The sequence below is a fragment of the Pogona vitticeps genome, chromosome 14, assembly GCF_051106095.1.
Source record: "Pogona vitticeps strain Pit_001003342236 chromosome 14, PviZW2.1, whole genome shotgun sequence".
Taxonomy (NCBI): Eukaryota; Metazoa; Chordata; class Lepidosauria; order Squamata; family Agamidae; genus Pogona; species Pogona vitticeps.
Genome location: NC_135796.1, coordinates 10773055 through 10797394, shown reverse-complemented (window position 1 = coordinate 10797394; position 24340 = coordinate 10773055). Strand labels below are relative to the sequence as shown.

The 24340-nt window shown below is 44.9% G+C and overlaps 1 protein-coding gene and 2 long non-coding RNA genes across 3 annotated transcripts in view; 1 reads left to right on the top strand and 2 right to left on the bottom strand.

The window, feature by feature from the left end:
- LOC110070011 (uncharacterized) overlaps window positions 1-10578 on the bottom strand; it is a 30397-nt gene extending 19819 nt beyond the window's left edge. Inside the window, exons 1-2 of the long non-coding RNA XR_013539215.1 lie at window positions 10456-10578; window positions 6807-6929 (exon numbers count right to left, since the gene is read on the bottom strand). This is a non-coding gene — a long non-coding RNA (uncharacterized LOC110070011). The remainder of the gene's footprint in view (window positions 1-6806; window positions 6930-10455) is intronic.
- A 2740-nt stretch (window positions 10579-13318) lies between these two features.
- LOC144584784 (uncharacterized) lies at window positions 13319-15395 on the top strand. The gene is made up of 2 exons (XR_013539216.1): window positions 13319-13442; window positions 15316-15395. It is a non-coding gene; the product is annotated as an uncharacterized LOC144584784 (long non-coding RNA).
- Window positions 15396-18460: 3065 nt separating this feature from the next.
- The window catches only part of PI4KA (phosphatidylinositol 4-kinase alpha), an 86659-nt gene continuing 80779 nt past the window's right edge, over window positions 18461-24340 (bottom strand). The window contains exons 48-55 of the mRNA XM_072983392.2: window positions 23628-23737; window positions 23025-23129; window positions 22545-22670; window positions 21696-21816; window positions 21036-21195; window positions 20219-20308; window positions 19565-19648; window positions 18461-19177 (exon numbers count right to left, since the gene is read on the bottom strand). Of these exons, the coding sequence (XP_072839493.1) occupies window positions 19126-19177; window positions 19565-19648; window positions 20219-20308; window positions 21036-21195; window positions 21696-21816; window positions 22545-22670; window positions 23025-23129; window positions 23628-23737 (848 nt within the window). The 3' untranslated portion in view covers window positions 18461-19125. The remainder of the gene's footprint in view (window positions 19178-19564; window positions 19649-20218; window positions 20309-21035; window positions 21196-21695; window positions 21817-22544; window positions 22671-23024; window positions 23130-23627; window positions 23738-24340) is intronic.

Here is a 24340-nt window from a genome sequence, read left to right as displayed (position 1 = left end):
CATATATTTATGCAATAGACATGGGATATACCTTTTCATATCCATGGGGATATGAATATGAATATTGACCCCACAGGTGCCTGGAAAGTAAAGTCTCTCCGCCCCCCCCCCGAACCAGCAGGTCCAATTGCGGGTGCATGCAGCCGGTGTTGTTCCCTTCACACCATAAGTAGCCCAGCAGTGCTTCCGCATTTCCCTGTGCAGCCAACCAGTCAGCAATGGGAACGACACTGGCTGTGCACATCTCATGGTGACCAGTGATTTCATCTGCTATTCTGGGAAGGAGGGACTGGACTTTCCAGGGACATGGTGCTGATATTCGCACTTGTATCCCCAGGAATACGAATATGAATACAGTACCTCGAGTCTGGTCCCTAGCAAATGCTATACATAGTATGGTCTCTGGCTCCCTCTAGTGGCCAGTTCTGGTAAATTCATTGCTAGAAAGATATATATATGGGATTTTTCTTTAATATTTTTAATATTTTCAGACCATAGATAAACCAATCAGCAGATACTGATCCCAAGGATAAGAGGATCCAACTGTATTTTTTTTTTAATTTTACTGCCAGGGATAGCTGGTGGGACTTCTACACCTAAATAAGTTGTCTGACTTTTTTGGTCACTGTGTACTTTAACTTGAGTAAATGAGGCCACAGCTCTGGAATGGCTTTGCTGGAAAGAGTTCTCATAGAAGCAAGGACAACAGAATTGCACTAAATTCACAGCTTTGACTCTCAAAGAGATACACAGTTTTGGAGGTAGTTGCTTTTTTTCAAAATCACTTGCACCAGAGATCCCATCATCCTTTCACTCTATGAAGGAAATTATCAGTTGATATAAGACAGACCAGCCTTTCAGGTATCTAGAGACACAACTCTGATCAGCCAGCAGATCCACTGGGGATGATTGGCAGTTCTACTCCAATACTGTACCTTTATAATGGTGGTGCTTTCTGTTCTGTCTCCATCTCCAGAAAAGGATTCCGGATCCGTCCTCAAGGACAATCCCATGGACTTTGGGACTGTGCTGTTGAGTCTCACATTGACTAACGGCATCGCTGTTTTTGGGTTGACCCAAGCGATTTCGTTGCCTGAGGCAAAGGACAAAATGGCGTTGGGCCCTGTCCTTTGGCCACTGTTCTAAGTATAGAAAACCGACTGGACTTAACAGCTGGATTTTACTTCAACGCTGGGAATGGGACAGTCTTTTCCATCAAAATGGAGTCCAGGAGGGCGGCCATTGCTGTCTCCTATGTTTGCCAATGGAGGCAACGGCCACACTTGGTGTCATGACAGGGCTGGCCAGATCCAGTCAACACATGTCTCTGAGAGGAATGGATCCGGAGCCTTCGTACAGGGGTTTTAGACTTTTCTCAAGCATTCCCGTCTGCTTCGCATTTGCGCAATCAGCCCATCTAGCCGTTGCACAAGCTCAGCACATTTCGACAACCGACATTTTATTCCTGTCAGGCAAATTTGGGTTGTGTCACGCGAGGCTGTCAAAGACGTGTGGAGAAAGTATATATAATATTGAGCCAGCTGAGGGATGATGTGAGGATGACAGCCAGAGGGTGGAGGGGAGAGGAAAGAGAGAGATTTATTCATTTTCAGGACAATAGCCACCAAGAATTGAAATCAGCTTTTCGAGAGACTTGTGGCCAATTCTCCAGCCTGTTAATCGGAAAGGGAATCGCGTGAGGAGAATTCAGCGGGGAGGTTGCCTGGAAGCCAGAACTGTCAGCATCTGGAAGCCATGTTATTCCCAGCAGCCCCGGTTTTGCCTCAAATGCCTCAGCCCCTGGTGTATATTTAAACACAATACACATAGACTTCCATCGGCTCCCATGGTCTGACCCATCCCAAAGACAGCCATGGTTTCTTTTCTCTTGTTCTCCCCTCGCCAGGCCATCATTATCCTCACAATGCCCCTTGATGACGTGGTGGTCTGATTTAAATAGAATAAAATGAAATAAAGGTGGCCTGATTAAAAAAGAAATTTTGTCTGCTTTTGAGATGGGACTGGCAATATATGTGTGTGTGTGTGTATGTGGGAGAGAGAGAGATTATCCTGTGGAGGTGTGTGTGTGTGTGTGTGTGTGTGTGTCTGTGTCTGTGTGTCTCTGTGTGTCTGTGTGTACACAGGCTCAGGTCTGGTAGATGACATTTGCTGGCCTTGCATAGACGGCTCCCTTCCCCTCCATGTCAGCTGCAAAAGTTGTCTAGCCTGGGTTTCAAGTTCTAATTCAGCTCTGGTGAAGGGCCAACATATCCCATGATGCCCGTGAAGGCAGGAAATTAAGTTAGAGGGCTCAAGAAAGGCAGAGACAGCACCCTGGCCGCTGTTCTGAGAGAGAGCAGAGTTGCAAGGAGGGAAAACGAGCACGTGGCTGTTATATTTTATTTCCACTCTGGCACCTGGATAATCTCTCTCTCTCTCTCTCTCTCTCTCTCTCTCTCTCTCTCTCTCTCACACACACACACACACACACACACACACACACACACACACACACACACACACACACACACACACACACACACACACACACACACACACACACACACACACACACACACACACACACACACACACACACACACACACACACACACACACACCAGAAACCGGCATGTTTTGTTTTAAGACCACCTCACGCTCTTCCAAAGGAAGGGCATGGTGGGGGTGGGCGTCTCTGCTGCTTCCCTCACAATGTTTCCTGATGCTCTAAAAGGCAGAACACAAACCCATGGACACCAATTACCCCCCCAAAAAAATCTGACAAAAAAAAATTAGGAAGAGTTGACTGAGGGCAAGTGCTGTTGAGCATTAGAACAGAGTCACTCTGAAGGTGCCAGACCCTCCCCTCATTCATGGCAGGTGCATTTGGTGGGGCTATGGGAGAGCGCCTTCTCTGTGGCTGCCCCCAGACTTTGGAACTCCCTCCCACTGGAGGCCGGCCTGGCCCCATCTTCGCTCTCCTTCCACAAGCAGACAAAGACTTTCCTCTTCAGGCAGGCTTCCCCTTAGTGATTGGCTGCCTGAGTGGGATTTTTTAATGGATTGTTTAGCCTTACTGCTTTTGAATGTCTTTTAGTGCTGTTTATTATTATTATTTGCACCTTATCTGTTTGATCCTATTTAGTATTTGCATACTAATTGTTAGTTTTAACTATTGCCTTTTAATTGATGCCAGCCCCTTTGGGTCCTTTTTAAGGAGAAAGGCCGGGTAAAAAGATTTTACACGCATACATGCATGCATGCATATGGGTCAGACAACTGTCTGTGAAGAGATGCATTGACTCTGGACCCCTATATCGTCAAGGGGCTGGACTAGATGACCCTTGAGTGTCTTCCAGCTCGTCCATCAGTCTGATGAATGGTAGGGTCAGTCTCAGCCCAAAAAGTGTGACTGGAGAGAAGGCAGCTTTGCATTGCTTTATCTGCCAACGGCAGTGGGACAGATGTGTTTTCCCGGTCTCTTTTCCACCGATTCCCTGCCGAATTAGCCTTCTAAAAAGAATTCCCTCAGCAGAACCAGCTCACACTCTTCGGCATCTCTCAGTCTTTGCCCTTTTTACCGATGAAATCTCCCAGCCTCTCGTGTGGTTTCACCTCCCCTTATCCACAAAGCCTCAATAATCCCGTCTATTTACAACTTCACCTCATTGATTCTTCACATGTCAATGAATGCCACCAAACCTTTCTCTTTTGACAAGCTTGCATTTAAACAAATGTCAAAAGATACCTGCTACTGTCTTCTAGGACTTATGCGTTACTTGTCCACCAATGACTCATTATTTGTCATTAATTCATTAATTTTTTGCAGTAACTGAGGACAAAAACAGAGAGCTTCGCAGCTAAAAGTGGAGCCTTTTAAAGGCTGTTTGATTTCCCCACTGGAGTTTCAGTTTGTTTAGCAACACAAGGAAATAAACATTAGATTAATTTGCAAATTGATTGGGTAGACACAGAAGTTTCTTTTGAGGGATAATACTTTATCAGTATCTAGCTGAAACTAACCACTAAGTTACAATGCAGTGTGACTATAGATAACTAATTTTGTAGTCCTTTTATAGTGAGAGTTATATGTATAGGTGGCCTCATTATTCAGGTATTATTTTTCCCTCTCTTCTTCCATGGGCTGCTGACTTGTAGTATTCTGAGTAAAACAACTGTTCCAGATATTTCAGAGGAACAAGACAGGAAACTAGCAATTTTAAAATTTCTAGATATAATGGTAGCCAACAACTTATATAGGTCTTGGAATTGTACTTAATTCCTTCTTAAACTCTACTGTTTTCAAGATTGGGATGGCCATCATTCAGCAGCAGAACTTAGCAAAAATTACTTTTGGGGAGTTCACATCCCAGAATTTCCAAGCCCAGATAGCACCCGGGAAGTCTCAAAATTCAGCCACCATGATGCTCTGAATTATCACAAAGATGAAACATCAAAGGACATGCTGTTTGGGGATGATGGCATTTGTAGTACTCCACATCTAGAAAGCACCAGAGGATCATTTTACTACCTTGTTTGTGTGTTTTCTAACCCACCCTCGGCCTCTGATCCTACTCAGTGACTGATTTTTCCCAACCTCCACATATTGGAGTTTTTACAACCTCGCAGGCTGAGTGTGGTTTGAATGACTGGGAGGGACTTTTTCTGGGTTGGGCTAACCGTCAATCTATCCAGCACCAACCAATTGCTTCCTCTCTCCTGTGAATTCGAAGACAGGCCCCACCTCTCTGCTAAGTGTGTTCCTTTCCCTTTCTTTAGTCTTTGGAAGCAGTGTTTGTTAGTTTGCTGTTGATCTGTTCGGAACTGTAAGTGATGAAACCTTTTATTTTTCCTCCTACAAATGTCTACGAGTGAATGACTGAGACCTTAAGTGCCAGTTAATAAGAAAGGAATGGACTATTGGGGCACTTGGAGCTATTCTCTCCTGTGAATCTCTATACTTCTACTATGAAGCACAAGGAATGTTACCAGAAATTCAAAGCTCTGCAACAGCACAAAACCCCAATCCATTCTGGGGCTCCCTGTCAATAGATGCCCGCCTCTCTCTCTGTCCCGAAACGGCTTGCAAATCTAAACATCAAGCCTAGGAAACAAAGGAAATTTAAAAGGGCAAACTAAAAAAAAAATAACATTAAAAAAAACGCCTACTTGGAGCTCACTAGTATTTTCTTACAAAGAGCGGTACAAAAGAAATTCCATACTCCATAATTGAGGTGGTGCATTTATCAGCCAACTGAAAAAAGCAGAAAAACACTGCAGAGACATACAAAAAAATGCATCCACCTCCAGAAGCATTGTCATTTCATCAAATAAGATGTTAAAAGCGTGGCGCACCTGGGGAGAGAGGAAATGGAATGGAGAGGGAGGGGAGGCAGCTGCTCTTAAGTTCTCGTTGTCTGCCTGTTGTTTCAGGAAATCATGGGAAATAAATGTGGCAGACCAAAGGGTTTTTTTCCCATCAGGTGATTCAGAGTAGCCCACTGAAGTTTAAAAAAATGGTCAGATCCTTCATCTTAGTAAGTTCCCCACTGTGAAATCAAAACTGCACTAGCCATAGGCGTCTTGTTTGGTGAAAGCCAGTGGTATTTTTTTTCCTTGTGGCTTTTTAAAAAAAATTGTTTTGGAGAGGAAATTTGAGATATTTCGAGAATGCCCCTCCCATGCCAATGGGAAGGACTCTAGCAAAGGGGGCTGCCCATGTTCTGTGGCAGGGGAACGCTGGGAGACAATGGAGACGGAAATATGGAAGAGCACATGAAAATGGATGGGAACAGGTTGCCTGGGACCACGGACAGCAGCATCTAATGCTGCAACATTTTGTTGCAGATCTCACGTCTGCATCAGGGAGCTACAGTACAACCCTTGCAAGGCTGAAGCGGGCTCATGGCAGATCTGAGTTTCCAGCTGGGGACATCTGGATTCACACACCCCGTTTCATAGGAATGGTGCTATAGCACAGGCCATGCATACAGTACCTGAACATTATAGATGTGTCTGCTTGGATGCATTTTACAAGGCTGCAAAGCTGGGGGGTCCAGAAAACAAGTGGAGGCTTGGGAATCGGGGGAATCCAAAGACAGGAAGGAAATTATGAATGGAGGTACATGGTTTTTTTTTAACACGGTGTGCGTTATGGGTTGATTTATGTAGCGAATGTCCCACAGAATAACCTCATGAGAGATTCATGAGAAACGTGTCTTTGATCATTCAGCTGCTCTCCTGCATTCAGGGGGCGGGGAGTTTGAGCATTTGAGCCAGCTATCTACCCTACGTGGCAAATTGATGGAGGGAATAGTGATTATTCAGCAGCTGCCCATTGCTTCCAAAGAGGTGTGTTCTGCTGGTCAAGCAGTGGCGAGGAGGTGGGGGACGGAGGAAAAGAAGAACAGGGTTTCAGTGGGGGGGGTGGACAGGCAGGGGGTGGGGGGAAAAAGATAATCTCAAGTGGTTGGTGGATTAAATGGGCTCCACTTAAAATAAGAATACCGTGTGCACCTTCTCCTGATCAAGGGAGACCAAGCTCTAAAAACGGATCCAAGAAATTCATGGAAATGGATTGCATGCAGGAAGGATGTATTTTGTATGAACTGTGCATCGTTCGTGAGATACATGTGAACTGAGGACCCTCAGATCCTGTCTTTTCCTAGTTCCAAAAATGTCATTATGAAGTTGCAAGAATGCTGTGCAGTTAAAAGGAGATGCATTGTTGTTATACATTTTCTTCTTACACTGTATCATTCAACACTCTGTTTCCCATAATAGCTTGTAGCTGTAGGATTACATACCTCAGGGACTGGATCTATGAAGAAGCACCCACTTATGTTGCCTTCTTCCTGGTGCATCATTTGTTTTCCTCAGTGTACTAGGTTCTGCAGTAATATCTGTGTTTTTCTGTGCTTTCGGATATCCTGAAAGGATGGTTTAGTTTTAGCATTGCTTTAGAACAAAGGAGACAGCGTTTAAGTTTAATAAGTTTACACATTATTGGAAGCCGCCAAGAGTGGTCGACCAGACCAGATGGGCAGGATATAAATCAAATAAATAAATAAAATAAATAAATAGTGCTGTGACAGTTTTCCATTTGAAACGGATGCCTGAAGTTTCCTGGTCAGAAGCGCTCAGCTAGTACTCAAAGAAAGCAACACATAAAGGTCCTGCAGAGAAGTTAATTTCTCCAATATTTGTTAAAGATTTCCTGAAAGAGGAGCAGCTTTCCTAAAGAGAAGTGGCTCTTAAAAAGTGGCTTATAAAAACAGGTTTGGACAGAAGTCCCAAGAACATCTTTGCATTCTTTCATGATGAGCAGTGTGTGTGTGTGTGTGTGTGTGTGTGTGTGTGTGTGTGTGTGTGTGTAAGTTTTGCTCTGTCTGGAAGAGTCTCGAGTCAACAGAGGGAAAAGCTAAGTGTGGCCTATGTTGACAGCAAGACCAGCTCTTCAGAGAGGGAAAACTCCAGCAAGGTAAGTAGGGAATCTTTGCCATTTGGAGACCAGTATACATTTGTTATTTATTGGTTCTAGTTATGCTTACTATATTACCCCAATGAGCTCAAGGTGGGGGACAGAGTAATCTTCCTCCCTTTAACCAAACAACAGGTAGGTCCAGCTGAGAGTGGATGATCGCCCAAGGTGAGTTATTAGGTGTGTTTCACTGCCCTAATCTGTCCTGTGACTTTTTCCAGTCACTTTAGCAAAGGAATGGCAATCTATGGAGGCTGCAGGGGTTGCATTAACACCCCTGAATCTATGGAGAGCTGTACCTCCCACACACGCACACCAGGACTGTCAAAATTTTATCAGTGCAGTCATGGCAGCAAAAGGAAGAAAACGGCTACATTTGCCTTTAAACGAGGCATTCCCACATAAAAACAAGGCCAGCAGGCGGCATGCACTTTGTTTAGGAAGTTACTGGTGTTTTTTGGAGACTTTCGGGGCTGCTGATTGGCTCTCAAACAAAGCGCCTGCTTCCTCCGAACCTTGTTCTAATACAGGAAAGCAAAAATAGTAATTTGCCCTGATCAAGTTTGACCATGAAGTGATAGTAGAAATAGTGATGAAAGGGCTGTTTGGAATTGAAAATAGATCAGGGGACAGGCCTGTTCTAACAGGGTATGAACTCGGCTTGTGCGAATTGAGAGAGAATCAAGAAATAAAGAAAGAGGTGAATATGGGTTGGGGAGCTCCTAAGTTTGCAAAAGCCACACACGCACCCCCAAGAAAGAGGGGAGAAATAAAGAGTGTCCCCCCCCCAAACAAACTCGAAACAGTTTTGCTCTGTCTGAAAGAGTCTCAAGGAAGAAAAAGAGGACTGAACATAATTCAGCGGCCACAGAAAGCTGGAACGGTGAACATATTACAGTATTGCAGGCACAGCCGTTTTTGCTAAATTCAAACGCTCCAAATGTTCGGCCATTCCTTATAGGCTCCCAGATCGTTTTAATCACCCTCTTTTCCACTATCAGATACGGTGTTGGAGCTGCCGTATCCTTAAAAGACTACTCTCCACGCAGGCTACCCAGTCCCTTAATTAGCAATTTCATAAATAGATTTCCCAGAGAGGCCAGCGGCTCTCCTGCTGAAACAACAAGCATGAAACATCGGCCTGATTATCCTATGCTAATTCATCCCCTCAGCAGGTGCATCAAAAGATATTTCTAAAGCAACTCCATGGGGCAAATAGGCAACAACCTCTGGCCCTGTGGTTTTTCGGTTTAGTTTTGATAATCTTTTAAGAGAAAGCAGCTTAATAGGTCCGGAGATTCACACTGTGAGTTTTGAGATTCCTGAGTGGCATGATTTAAAAGAAAACAAACCAAACCACCAATGTTATGTGTTAACATTAGGATGGATCAGAGCAAATTTGAGACAAAACTACGTAGAATTCTCTATGGCTAGATCAGGAATCTGGGAGTTGTGATTTAAAAAAAAGGAGTCGTCTCAGTCACTAGATGACAGGCAGCCGATGATGCAAAGGGGATGCATCCTGGCAACCTGAAATTAGCCGCAGGTTAGACGTAGTAAATAATACAAAACTTACATGAACACCAGTTGGACGCTGGCTGGTATTGGACCCTCAGGAGCCTAATGCAAGAAAATCTACAACTGCCACTCAGCCACTGTTCGTTCGTAAGTCCCCAGGGTGGTATAGTGCAGGGGTTTCCTAACCTTGGTTCCCCCGAGGTTCTTGAACTACAAATCCCAGAAGCCTTCACCACTAGCTGTGCTGGTCAGGATTTCTGGGAGCTGTAGTCCAAGAACATCCGGGCAACCAAGATCATTGCTGTAGTAGACAGAGTAAAGGACTAAGACCAAGGTTTGAATCCTCCCTCAGCCATGGAATCTCACTCGGAGTGCGGAACTGGTCCAACCCCTCCTTAAATACCTACTTTAAAAGCCCTATTAGGATCGCTACTAGTCAGTTTCAACCTGACAGCACCTAACTAACTTTTTGTTAACGGGAATTGCGCAGACATTTTGCATTAAGATTCTGTCTGATGCTACCATTTATGAGCCACTCAAGTGTATGTAAGCTAACTGCCAATTAAGGTAAACTTTGAGGTATCTAACGCAGTGAACGCATTCAGGCTTATTTATAACCAAACAAAATGTGTTAGTTTTTCGGGTTCAACCAGTTTTTCCTGTAACATTCTGCTTAACTTCCATGCAACAGGATTAAACAACCAACCAAACCTTCACATTAAGTTTTGAGGATAATTTCTGACTGTAATCGAGAACGTTGGTGTATTAAAGGGTTAGCAGTAGATTTAGGAGTTCACAAACGTACCTTGCCAGACTGTAATGAGAATTCTAGTTGAAACCAACATACAGGGGTCGGGGGGGGGCAGACCTCTACGGACTGCCAGAACGTGTGACTCGAGCCTCTGCTTTTCTGTATCACAATTCTCCGAACAACACTGGACATGGTTTGTAACACTTTGGGCGAAAATATGGTAGAACTCCATCACTGGAGGTCTGCTACGAAAAGCACTGTCATGTCCCATCCGTGGGCATAGAAGGTGAAAGCAGTGATTCAGAAAGAGGCCCCGTCTGACAGACCATCCATATTTCTTTTCCCTAGTCAGTTTTCTTGCTTTCCTCCCGGGTTTCCCCCGCCGTCCATTTCCTCTTCCTGCTGCGTCTGTTTGCAGGCTGAGTGCTTTTACTGAATTATTTACCAGGGCTACCACTTTAAAGAGCAGCAGCAGCAGCAGAACTAACTGGCAAAGGGAAACCCACAGGAGAGTTTTGCTGGAGGGGAACGGAGGAAGGAAGGAAGGAAGGAAGGAAGGCTTAATTAAATGCAACCTCCTTCACTTCTACTTCCCTGCTGGATAAAAAACGTTTTCAGGCCAAACGTTTTTATCTTCTCCTTGTGAGGAAACCCAAGGAAAAACACCTCCCACCGCCCTGTCTTTGCTTACCTGAGCAGGCCTCACCTGTCGGCTGCTCTTTCTTTCATCACACCACCCTGGTAGGGAGAGTTCGGCTGTTGAAGAAACAGTCCTTTCTTTTCCTAGCATCATCTCATCTTTTTCCTTCCTTTGGGTCGTCGTTGTTGTTGTTGTTGTCGTCGTCGTCGTTGTCATCGTCGTCGTCGTCAACAACAACAACAACAACAACAACAATAATCATTCATTCATTCATTCATTCATTCATTCATATCTATCTATCTATCTATCTATCTATCTATCTATCTATCTATCTATCTATCTATCTATCTATCTATCTATCTATCTATCTATCTATCTATCTATTTATTTATTTATTTATTTTCAATGCCCTGTTTTGTTTTCTTCTTGTTTTGTCACCAGCGGTGGGCATGGAGTTAATGAGCCTGAGCTGCATCGCTGAAGCCGTGAATTGGCCTCGCGCGTTCATTACGGCATCTCCCAACGGCGCCCCAATTAGCAGAACTGTTTTTTTTAAAAAAATAGCAGGCAAGGAGTCCTCAAGCCTATCCGGCAGGTGGCATGGTGGAGATCCAACAGGGTGCCCAAGGGCCACTGCTTGGTCATAAAGCCATGATGGGCTCTGAAATCCAAATAGGGATAAAAAATCTCTTGGTTTTTTAAAAAATCAATTTGTTCTTTTAAAACATTCCTGTTTCCCCACCACCCATACACGGTGATCGGAAAGACAAATGTGTGGATCTCCAGGGACCCTTCCTTAAATTTGAGGATCTTTTCAAAATTCCTTCACTGTTGCCCTTCTGAGTCCCAGTCTTCTGATTTCTAGATTGCTGTCTCCATTGGGATTGATGACTGAACCAAGGTAGACAAAATCTCTGTTTGATTTTTTTTCATTGTTGCCATTAAAGTTGTCTTCTTCCTCTGTAGTCATGATTTCTGTCTTCTTACTCTTCAACTGTAGTCCTGCTTTGGGACTTTCTTCTTTCACTTAAAGCTTTTTGAGTTGTTAATTCTTTCTGCCAGTAAGAGGGTGTCATCTGCATATCTTAAATGACTGACGTTTCTTCCACCAATTTTCACTCCTTCTTCATCAGATTCTAGTCCATCTTTCTGTATTATATGTTCTTCATACAGATTGAACAGACCAGGAGATAAAATGCTCCTTTGTCCGAAAAGAATACGAAAACAGTATATTTTTCTATATTTTGTCCTAAGGGTACCTTCTTTGTCCACAAGTCAGATGACTCATCAGGACTATCAAGTGGCAAGGCACACCCGTTTCCTTCAAAACAATCCAGGGCTTCTCCTAATCCAAGCAGTCAAGGGTTATGCTGTTGTCTATAGAGCATAGAATGATCCTCTTCTGAATATTCTTTGATGCGCTCTAGTAGCCAGCAGATATTTGTCATATGATCTTGAGCGCCTCTTCTTTTTCGGAATCCAGCTTCAACATCAGGTATTTCTCGCTCTGTATAAGGTAAAAGCTTTTGCTGCAACACCTGGAGCATCATTTAAAGTCTCTTAATATTGATTATGCGCCGTCAAGTCAAACCCAACTTATGGTGTTGCTTTTCAGGGTTTTTGGGCTATTGAGTACTCAGAAGGGGTTTACCTTTCCTTCTTCCAGGGCTGTCTTAGCGCTATACAACTTGCTCAAGATTTCTCTGGCCAACCCTCCCTCCTCCCTTAGGATAAGCAGGGGAGGATCAAACTTTCCGACTTCCGGCTCTTCCAGAGACCTAATTCAGCGAGCGACCCAGACAGCAGCACACACTCGTAACCGTTCATAATTAGGAGAGTCCTTTGGCACTTTTAGAATAGGGAAAAAAATAACAGAGGGTTGGATTTGACCCCAGGTGGGCCAGATTCAGGCCAAGGTTGAGGTTCCCCTGTTTTAACTGGCCCCAGAGATGCACTCCTTGGTTTCTGCAGACTGGTGCGGCCGCAGGACTGGTCTCACACATATTTCTGGGAACTAAGGATCAGGGTGTCCAAAACAGGGCGAGGGGGGGGGGAGATCCTCAAAGTCTGAGAATCTGTTTCCAACCACTTCCAATTCTCTGAGCAAAAGCAGAGCTGAAGTTTGTCTCGTTTTTTAGTTAGACCTCCACATTTCCCTGCCTTGCCCCATCAATCTCTCTCCTGTCACCTCAGGGGTTGGTTCTTTACATGCTCAAACTTATGTCTGGAATAATGGGAAGCCAGGCTCAGGTTCAACCAAAGGTTTCAACCCAATCGCTCCCGCCTCCCTCCTGCTGCAAGAAAAACCTCATCCGGGAAAGAGAAGGCGATCCAGCAAATGGCCTGGATCAGGGCGACAGCGCTCCCTAGTGGTGTGCCAGAGGAAGTGGCCCCTTATCAAATCAGATTGGTCCTTCTGAACCATGGACTTGTAGAGGCCAATTCGCATTAGGCCAGATACAGCCAGCAGACATGGAATCTCTGAGTACTTACCCCACTTTATTTGAAAAAACCGAGGGGACAACGAACAAGGTCCATTTCCCTTGGGGGGAGACCAAAGCTAAACGTTAAGGGGATTGTGTGTTTCCTGAGATTAGCATGTTTCCTCTCCATCAACACGATTTTCTTAGGGAGGCGTGTCTCAGCAATCAGACTTCTAAACCACACCTATATTTATCTTCTAGGGACCAATCACAAGCCAAGTTATGCTAAAACACAAAGTACAGAGTTAAGAGAGAGAACACAGTGCGACAATGAAACATTTTTCATCAGCTGGAGGAGCACCGCTTAGAGTTACAGCATCCAAAGTCAAGTTAGACCTCTTGTCGCCCAACCTCCAGCAGGAGTGAAAGAAGAAAAGTAATGTGTCTTTTACGATTAACATGATTATAACATTTTGCTAAAATGATTAAGATACCAACTGCTGGATATCTCAATGGCCTAGGTCTCTGGCTGCAGAGCCAGAATTTGGGAGTTCGATTCCCTGCGGTGTCTCCTTGAGAGGGGCTGGACCTGATGATCCACAGGGTCCCTTCCAACTCTGCAGTTCAAAGGTTATTATTACATGTTAATATTAATGCACTATCTTTAACATTTCCATAGACCCTATGGGGTTAATACTGAAGAGGAAACGTCAAGGGTGCACTCAGTGGACGACTCCTCATCTCTCTTATTTAATCACACTATAATTTTTGGCAGGGTATGGTCTCATCCCCAACTTTCATGTATTTATCCAACCTGGGGCAGAAAGCCATGCAGATGTTCCTCCATGAATGCCGTCCCACCCCCACGCTTTTTTTTTTAATATACGGAGCTCTTCAATTGCACTGACAGATTACCACTGGCAAGCATCCCAGCCTTGTCTCCTCCTTTCTTTCATCAATTTCGCATTGGGCTTTGAAAAGTGGTTTGTCGCTGGTGGGAACAGCTGGGGCCAGAGGCGCGATGATCCAAAAGGGATGCGAGGATGTTATTTTGGCTTCCAGGGAAACATCTGCAACAAGGAGCTCAACTGGAGTCAATTTTGGAATGAAAGCTTTGTGTATAGTAACAAAGTCCGGCACAGCGCGGCAGCAATACAGAAGTAAAGCAGTTAAGACACAAGTAGGAACTGTCCTATTTGATGGGCAAGGCTCCCTAGCTACTCCTCGCAGTTTGCTTGTTTGTTTATTCCGAATATTTATATACTTGTTTATTCCGAATAGTTACACACTACCTGACTGAGTGACGAGCACTACTCTGGGGAGCTGGCAATAAAAGGGAAATTAAACCAGCAAACCCAGCAAGGACAGATCAAATAAAAATTAAACCAGGAACCATGATTGAAACCTAAAGGACGGCAGGGACGTTGACAAGTATTTGGACCCAAGTCTTTGGGACCAAGTCCCCGAACGATCATCTGCAGAGCTAACTCAGGGCAGGAAGCCCTCAACGACGTCTTTAAGAAGCGTGGTCTTCAACGTCTTCTTGGAAGTTGGGAGGGACAGGGGCTGGCGAACCTCTCATGGGAACCTATTCCATAAGGAGGGGGCCACCGCTGAGAAGGCCTGGTTTTTCTCACCGAGGTCTTCCTTGCCCCTCCCGGCGTGGCCACCCGCGACAGCAAAAGGCTTGCAAGGACCACGTGGCACAAGTTGAGGTTCTGCAGGAAAAGAAATTACTTTGAAAGAGCATTTTAAAGGTGCTCTTACAGGCATTTTGGTATGACTTATTTCCTAGTTTTATGTCATTTTCTTTCCTGCTCTGAGCCCCCAGCCAACCCCCCAATACATGTTACTTTTTAAACACTGTGTTAAGTAATACAGTGTTAGATTACTTGCTAAACACAATAATGAATGAATCATTTTTTTAAAAAAAGAAACTTGTTAGATAAAATGAAAAGTGTCAAGACTGGATTAGAAACCAGTCTTTTTATTAATAAACAGACCATTGCTTTACAGACTATAAATGGGACATCATATCCACCAAACATTGCATTTTGTCAGCCAGGATACGCGTCACCCTTCCACAGCTTGAAAATATTGTTTGCGTTAGAAGTCCCAGATCTCCCCAGCCATAGCAGAACCTCCCATCTGGTCGGGGGACCTCTGGCAGTGTAGTAAAAAAATCAATACGTCCGAGTTCTGGGCCCTTCCGATGTTGTTGGCCTGCAGTTTCCATGATTATGATCTAACTTATTTGGCAGAAGAGCATCATGGGATATGATGGAAGAGAGTCTCACAATAACCAAGTCTGGCCTAAAAGGATGCAGCCTCTTCTCAGAGGTGGGAAAGCGTAAATGCATCCTTGATGACACGTATGGCCTGGGCTTATAAATAAATACATGTATTTGGATGGACGGTGTCACCTGTATTAACGTGGTATTGGAGAAATCTTTGATGTTTTCTGGATATTCATTTTCTCTTAAATTATCTTCCTATCCTATAGGGCCTAACAAAGGGACGATGAAACTGGACTTTATGAGCCTTATGGTGGCTAAAAGTGATACTCCAAGCCTGGAAGAATCTACATCCATCATCCCCTATGCAATGGTCGCAGGATCTGTTACCTCTGGCTTCTTTTGAACCAGCATCAGATAGATGCCAATTTCACGAGGACATTAACCTGGATTTAGAGGCCTCATATAAGATGTATGTAGCAAAATTGTATGGTAAATTTATAATGGTGGTTTATAGTGGATACTAACATGACTGTGTTTACCCTTTTTGTTTTGTTTCCCTTCTTGGTCAGTTCAATGTAATTTTGTCTTTTTATGTTGATTTCTTTAAAATAAAAAGTAGAAGGGGGGAAGAGATGGGGAAAGTGTCTTCATTTCAGACCATAATGTTAGAGTCTGGAGGCTGTAGTCCCCAAAAAGGTAAGGTTTGCTTTTGTTGCTTCCTGGGTTCTTAAGTGCATCATTTTTGAAAATATGACATAAGGCAGGTATGGAGAATAAATGGATGCTGTTAGGCTAAAGATCCAGTTACAGCCAATGGAAGTGACAGGGCATCCTCATCCTCATCCTCATCTTAGAACTGCAGGGCTGGAAGGGATCCTATGGATCACCAGGTCAAGGGAATCAAACTCCTAACCTCTGGCTCTGCAGGCAGAGACCTAAACCCTGAACTATCCAGCCATTCTCTGTTGCCCGCCCTTGATTTAGGGCTTTACTCTGAACTCCCAGCTAGAATGGATGGGGGGGGGGAAACACCTCTTCTCCAGCATCAACTCAGTAAAAGAGACAAGAACGACGTCGCCAGGTAATCCTTTTCTGTAGCCAGCGGCAATCGAGGCTCGTCCTAAACCTGCCACGAAGTGCCATCTGCTGGAAGATCTGTGTGTCTCTGTCATAAAAAGAGCAAAACGACATCTCACCAATTAGGCAAAATGATAAGAGCCAAAGCATTCGTGGGCAAGGCTCCACTTCATCAGAGGCATGAATTTTTATGCTGAGCCAAAAGTAAATAAACAGACGGTTGGGGAAGGGAAATTGTAGACAGTGGAAAGTTCAAAAGAAATTGATGTTTGATACCTGGCTGAGAAGGGGAAGAGAAAACGTGTCTTTTTTCCCCCTTTTTTACACACCTGGGGCTTTTAGGGAGGGGGCAATGAAGCTACAGCATCGTATTAGAATTTTAATCTAATATCAGATTCTCTGGGTTTTGGTGACCACTGTACACTAAAACTTTCCCACCTGAACAGTGCTGAGTAAACATCAACTAGAAATTACAGCTCATGAATGGGGGATGAAATCATGTTGCTTAACTCCACATGGAGAAAGTAAAGGGCATAACCTTCATTTATTTTTCACTGGCCAAAAATCCTAGTCCCAGCTAGGATTCTCAAGCACATGCCAAGCCAAGAATCCCAATGGTGACTTATCAATTGACAGCTAAAAGTGACGGAATGTCACGTGTTGTCCAATGTTACAGCCTAGCCACTGGATTTCTGCGCTGATTTTCTATTTTTCCTGAGCGTTTCGTTTTATGAGACAGCATCTTTTAAAAATCACAAGTTTTACTTATTTGAGGAAGGAAAGAAAGTGATTTAACACCCCTAAGAATATTCCCTCCCACTGAGTCATGGAAAGGAAGTCTTGCCAACAACTTATTCCACCTAAGGATTTCCAGACCACCCTGGACAGTAGGACACTCCCAAAGCAGTAGCTTTCCTTAAGCCGGTGGGGACTACAACTCTCATCAGCCCCATGTTGCATGGGCACAGAAGAGCCATACAAATCCTATCCCAGTCCAATGTTCTGGAACGATATTATAGCTGAAGTCATTGTACTGCCACAGAGATGTCATCCAGCAAAATCAATAATGGACCGCTCCCCTTGTCCAGTTCTTGGCGTAAAAACACCATGAAAGCTGATCTTCTCCCTAAGTCAGAGATGCATCTAGAGTGGAAAAGGAAATAGCTAATCAGCTAAATCAATGAAAGAGTTTTCCTTGCTTAGCTACAGACTGGTATGTATCCATGGCTCATGAAAGGACAGTGGTGCCTCGCAAGACGAAAGTAGTTCGTTCTACGAGTAGCACCGTCTTGCGAAATTTTCGTCTTGCGAAAAGCGGTTTCCCATACGAATGTATTGCAATGCATTCCTATGGGAAACCTCGTAAGATGAACGGTTTTCATCTTGCAAGGCATCAATCTTGCGGGGGAAAAAATAGTATTGCGAAGCACGGCCATAGAAGAAGCCGTCTTGCGAATCATCAACCCCATTGCCAAAACTATTCATCTTGCAGGTTTTTCATCCGGCGAGGCATTTGTCTTACGAGGCATCACTGTAACTGGCTCCATTCTGATTGCACACTTTTGCATCTGGCATCATGCCGAACCACATGCCTGGCAAGTGCAAATGAAGACTGCCTTAATCTCTGACCGCGTCTGGTCATGGAACCCAGGATCCCACTTAAGGAAGGAAGGATGTCCCACAGGACTGATGGTGGCTGACTTCATCTGACACCCAGAACAAAAAAAATATAAAGGTTTAGTAGTTAGTCAAAGCCAAATAGGCTCTTAAGGCTTAGAACTCTTTATTTTGGAACATCAAACCTTTCCCTGCCAACATACAGTGGTGCCTCACTAGACAGTTACCCTGCATGACAGTTTTTTTGCTAGACATTGACTTTTTGCAATCGCTATAGTGATTCGCAAAACAGTGATTCCTATGGGGGAATTTCACTGGACAATGTTTGGTCCTTGCTTCGCAAACTGATTTTCGCTAGACGACGATTTTGACAGCTCCCTCTGCGCTCGCAAAACGGGTGTTTTCGGGACCTAAGCTTCGCAAGACAGCTATTTAAACAGCTGATCGGCGGTTCGCAAAGCGGCTTTCCTATGGCCGATCTTTGCTAGACAACGACGATTCTTCCCCACTGGAATGCATTGAACAGGTTTCAATACATTCCAATAGGGAAATGCTTTTCGCTAGACAATGATTTCACTAAACAGCGATTTCAGTGGAACGGATTATCATCGTCTAGCGAGGCACCACTGTACTTGCTTGGGCAACTTCCTCACATATTGTCTTTAAGGCTTTTGATTTCTACTGAATAGGGGAAGGAATGAAAAAGAAACAGAAAGGTGAACTAAGTCTTTTTATTCCATTTTTTAGATTAAATAAATCTGTCTTCAGTAGAGTGCCTCTCTTTTCAAACCACACAAAAGAGGGGGGAAAAATACATTCTTCACGTATGTACAAAATACTGACTGCTGAGCAGGAACCATTTACAGTGCAAAAGACAAAATATTAACACAGATATCACTACCTACAGATGATTATCGTTACCATCTCTACAGCATTCATTACAATTTAATGCTTCTGCGCTGCTCTAAAATGGAGCTCCAGAGGTCCTCATTTCCATCAGATTCTAAAGAATGACCAATTTTAAGTGTTTTTACTTTCACAGAAGGAAGAAGAAAAATTCCTAGAACTGGTTATCAATCTGCATGATCCTCAGACTTACACCCATTTCTTCCTGCAAACCAATTCTAAATCCCTGATGGCAGCCGTCTCTTGCGTAATTAAGGAACACAACATATCCCTGTACGGATAAAAAGGAACTAGTTAAGCACTGTTGATTGTTCCAAGGTCCGGGCAAAATGAACACACCCAGATTCGCATGCACACATATACACGCAGGATTGTTTAGAGGCAGTATATTGTTACGTAAGGATTCACACTTCCAGGCTGGCGAAGGGATCGTGGTGATCTTTTGTTTTTGTTTTTCCTTCCTCTCACACCTCCTTTCAGTAGGGAATATCATTCTGGTAGTACTGGATCATGTCATAGGTCTTACTCCTAAAAAAAGAGGTGGGGGTGAGAAGGAGAACAGGGTTACGAATAGAGCATCCTTAGCCAGTCACAACAACAGCTAGAGGACCAAATCTTGAGAAACACTGCAGTAGAGAAGACTGGGCTAGATCAAAGGCCAAGAACGTGATTTACGGCTGCAGATGTCTTGGGAGTTCAGCCTCCAGAAATCTCAGTCAGCATGGCTTAGTGGGACAGGATTATGGGAGCTGGTATCATGAGAGGCAATATATACTCCCAGACTTAAGTGGACAAGAAGCCCGACCAGTATAAGGCAGCTCCTTCTGCTCTTTCTCCTGCGTGGATGTGCCACATCATGACGTCACTTGCCACAGGGTGGCCAGGAAAGAGGGTGATAAAAGTAAACAGACCTACCTATTGCTGAGGAAGCAGTTCTGAATTATCTTTATAATGAAGTTGGCTGCCTCCCGCTCCGTCATGTTGGGGCTGAACCGATTCCTGTTGGAGAAAGAAGCAACAGCAGAACAGGTCAGAAGATGTAGCTCTTGGTAGCAACTCTGGTTTGTACCCTGATGGTCAGACACAGCTTCCTTAGCGGCTGACGTGTATCTGGACTCTTGGCATGTTCACTCGCAAGACCTCAAGGGCATCTGCGTGCAATATAGCCCTGGGAAACATCCAAAATATTTTGTTTTGTTTGTTGGCGGTATTTTTTTTTCCTTTCTTCAGTAAACTGCTGCAGTCCATGGTAGCCTCTCTTCCCTTTATCTTCGAAACAACCCTGTGAGGCTGGCCAAGCTCAGACAAAGTGATTCACCCAATAGGTCAGCGCTGAGTTCAAGATGGACTGCCCAACTCACAGTCCAGCCATCTAAGCACTACACCCCATGCTCTGAGTGCAATGAATTTTTAAAAAGAACAATTAATTTGCATCGATACTTTCATCCATGGAACTCAGGGTGGCTCCTCATTAAGGCGCTGGTGGGAATCAGATCTACAGAGGGGCAGCTTTGTCGTAGCATTTATTTTCAGAGCATTTCCCATGTTTAAGAAGTAGGGAGAGCTTACTTTAGCAGTTTGATTGTCTGTCCTCGGAAACAGGGCAGCCCCGTGTCCAGCATCAGCGTCACTAGAGAAACCACAGCATCCATGTAAGGCCTGTAGAAGTAGAGAGAGAAAGAGAAAAGTTTAGATTTTGCTGCAGTTCAGACACACACAAAGAGAGAGAGAGAATAACAGAGGAACTCAGCTGGGAATAAGTCGCACCTCCTTGCTGTAATCCTCTTCCATTTGCTGATGAAGCTGCCCTGCCACCCACAATCTATCACTTGAACAAAATGACTGAGACAAAGGCAGTTTTGCTCCCAGGGGCTTGGAAGGTGCCACGCTGCCCATCCTCCACTCATACTCCTAGGAGTGGGAACCCTGCAAGGCGGATCATGTTCTGAAGGTAGAAATGCTATGGATCATATTCGGGGAAGCGACCGTAAGCAGCTGTATATACAAAAACCAAGGACCACTTCCACATCTTCATTATTAACCTAAACACTGCTACATGGGCTCCTATTTCTCCTGCCAGCTCCCCAGGCAGTTCCCGCTTTCTTTCAAAACCTGGTGTGTTCTTTGTTCCCTGCTTCTCTCTCTTCTTCTTCTCTGTTGGTGTCTTAATCAAACTTAGTTACCTGCACCTTAAACTGCCTGAAAATCTGCTCCCATAAAGGACGCCGTCTTGTAATTCTGCCTTCTAGCCCTACTTCCCAGAACACATTCCCCCCCCAAAGAACTCCTCAAAACCTACCTTTTCCAGAAAGCATTTCAAACTCTGAAAAGAAACCGAGAGGTTCTCAACCTGTGAGGTAGGAAATGAAAAGGAAAGACGCCTCACCTGACAGCCAGGTATCCTCTGACACACATCTCCATGAACCACTTGAAAGGGGTGGCCTCCATCTTCCCACCCATAATCATGACCATCTCATCGGTCAGCTTGATGTCAGGTTCCCAACCGAGATTCCCACCTGGTGAGCTCTCAAACATGAACCCAAAGTCTGTGCCGGCAGCAAAAAAATAAAAAATAAAGAGATTGGCAGGTCAGGATGTGTGGGTTGTGTTTTTTTACCAGTAAAAGCAAGACATTTTAGCAAGAGGCTCAGACTTGTAGCTCTTTCTCCTACCACAGCATCTTGGGAATAAGTAGCTCTGCAGATGCTGTTGGACTGCAATTTATGCCATCCCTCACCATTGGCTTTGCTGGCTAAGACTATTAGGAGGGACATGTGATTCCCAACATGTCCAAGAGAATTGGCTTAATCCTGACGCCTTCCATTTTATGCTCAAATGACAGTTTTCTAAAAGCCGAAAAGGCAGAGCCACCGGGGGCCCAATGATGGGAGCCACAAATATTCCCCATAGTAGCAGCCAAGAGAGGATGCATAACAGCTGCCTCCAAAAGAGACTCCGAGGGGTGCCGGTCCTCTTGGAAATGAAGCATTGCCTGAAAACAAGGGCAATGTTGCACTGAAGAAGGGAAAACAAAGAGGCAACTGACCGATATGAATGAGATGCCCGTGTTTGTCCAGCATGATGTTGCCATTATGCCTGTCTTTAATCTGGAGCAGGAACAGCAGAAGGCTGTAGGCGGCCATGCTGCGGATGAAGTTGTAGCGCGCCTGCAAAGATGAGATGATGTCAGCAGTGCTTGATCAAGAAAGGAAAGAAGGAAACAGATAAGTCGAAGGAAAAGGCAGCAGTAAGTCACTGAGCCACAAGAAACCACGGGGTGGTGGGGCGGCCAAGAAAACTGAGCAAGTGAGGCAGGCTGAGAGTGCTGGCATTTCCTCACCCCAGCCGACAATTTCACACCCAGTCCACGCATTCACAAACGTTGCTGCAGTTCAGACTTTCCCAAGCTTCGGTGCCCGGATCTTGCTGGGCTACAACCACCTTGATCATCCCATCCAGCATGTTCCATCACCCGCCGTGTTGGGCAGCTGGAGGCAGCCCAACCTCATCTGGGGGCACCATGCTGGAAAAGGCTGCATGGCACCTTTCGGTCCTGCCTCTTAGGAGATGGTGCGGCCACCATTTGAAGCAGAAGGGCCACAAACAGACTGGTGGTCAGAATGGGATGTCAACTTAAGCCAAGTGGCCCTGCCCTAGAAAACGTGGAGCTCTTCCAGATGGGCAGAGAGATCTCTAAGCAAGAAATACAGAAATCTGATCTAAGGATATCGCCACTCTCCTATTCTGCAAGGATCAGAGAATATGTGGTCGTTCTTCCAGCAAAATCCTTTGGTCAGGAGGATCCCTAGCTTTCATCCAACAGATAAAAATATGAAGGGGTGAAGGAAAGTGGGGGCAGCTTTCTGAGAACAGAACTGCACGTTTGGTGATATACCTTTTGGAAGGCCAGGGTGGATTCATCCCCGTACTGTCTTGTGAAGTAGTCGTACATCCCAAAGTCTGTCTGCCTGCCCAGCTGGTCCCGGGACGTACAATCAGGAATGCATTCAATAACACCGCACTAGGAAAGAAGGCCATTGTTATGACAAAAGAAAGAAATATGGAGATGAACGGGCCTCAGCTCCTGGATGCGGCTGTGCAGAAAGAGTAGGCCCATTGACTCAGAGGTAAGTCTGGCTTTGCTCAGTGAGATAATGAGAGTGGGAGGCGGGTTTCATTCACAGAAATCTACGGCAGCAACTCCAGGATGAACAACCAGGGAGGGATTTTATACCACCCGAATGTACACATGGTTAAAAAAATACTTTTAGCCTTGAAGGTATATGCTCTCATATATTTTTAAAAAAAGCCCTCTTAGGTGCATTGAACTCTATCTTAGTCTTATCCTCTGTCCGATCTGCTGGCAAATACTCACCCCTGGGGCTGTGGCCACTACTCTGTAGGGAAAGACGTAGAGGTCAAGGCCCACCAGCTGAAATATGTTTTTGAAGAGATCAATGATTTGCAAGGCCAGCATATCCTGTTTGGCAACAAAGGAAACGGGTGTTAAAAACACATCGGTCGCAGGAGGATATCAAACACGATCAGGTGGACGAACATCCACGTGGCAAAATATGTGGAAGAGGGTCTGATAGCTCCATAATGGGAGAAAGAAGGACAACCCACTACAAACTGCTGGAAGATTGGCACTTGGGGGAGGGAGTTCTCCGATGTTGCCTCTTTTCCTCTCCTGTGGATATGCAGCACAGGAAGGCTGCCGTAACATGAAACATCTTCCTACTTCCAGTCGTCAGTACTAGAAAGCGGATTGTGAGCATGGAGGGCCCACCTCCTGGATCCAGCTGAAACCCTGCTAAGTGAGCCAGCCAGCAGCACATTCTTCCTTCAGCTAAGCAAAAGTAGGGGAGCAACAAGAGGAAACGGGATGATGGGCAGCCCACCTCCATCGCTCTCAACAGCAAACACGAAGTGCCATTAGGGTGGCCGACAACTCGCTCTCTTTGCCAAGAAAGCCCACCTGTCTGCAGTCATCGCCAACTTTAAAGATGGCTGCTTGCCAGCAGACCTTCTTGCTCTCCACCCCGTCTTCTCCGCTTTCATCTATGGAGTCCGAACGGCAACGCAGACCTAAAACCAGAGCGGTGCACAGATTAGGCTGAGAGACTGGGATTAGAGGAGGCTTCATTCAAATTCCCCCTTGATCATGAGACTCACTGGGTGACCTTCGGCCAGCATCTGAGTCAGCCTGCCCTACAAGGATGTTGGGCAAATGAATATGGGGAGAAAAGCTATATACACTGACTTTAGCTCCCTGGAGAAAAGGGAACATGTAGGAAAGAAACAAAACACTCTATATTTGAGTTCAAATGCAGAACCTGCACAGGCTAGAATTTACCACTGCTTGTAAAATGACCCCCCTGCTCTTCTGCTGCATCATGAACAACATTCAGAAGGGGCACATGGTACATTAGACGATATATACATAATAACATAAGATGCCTACTTACTACTGCAATAATAACCGGGGTGGGGTTCATGCAGTGGTCTCCAACCTTGGGCCTCCAGATGTTCTTGGACTTCAACTCCCAGAAATCCTGGCCAGCGCAGCTAGTGGTGAAGACATCTGGGAGTTGTAGTCCAAGAACATCTGGAGACCGAAGGGTTGGGGACCACTGCATTAAGGGAACAAACAGTGCTTACTCATAAAGAATCTCCTGCATTCAATGGGTA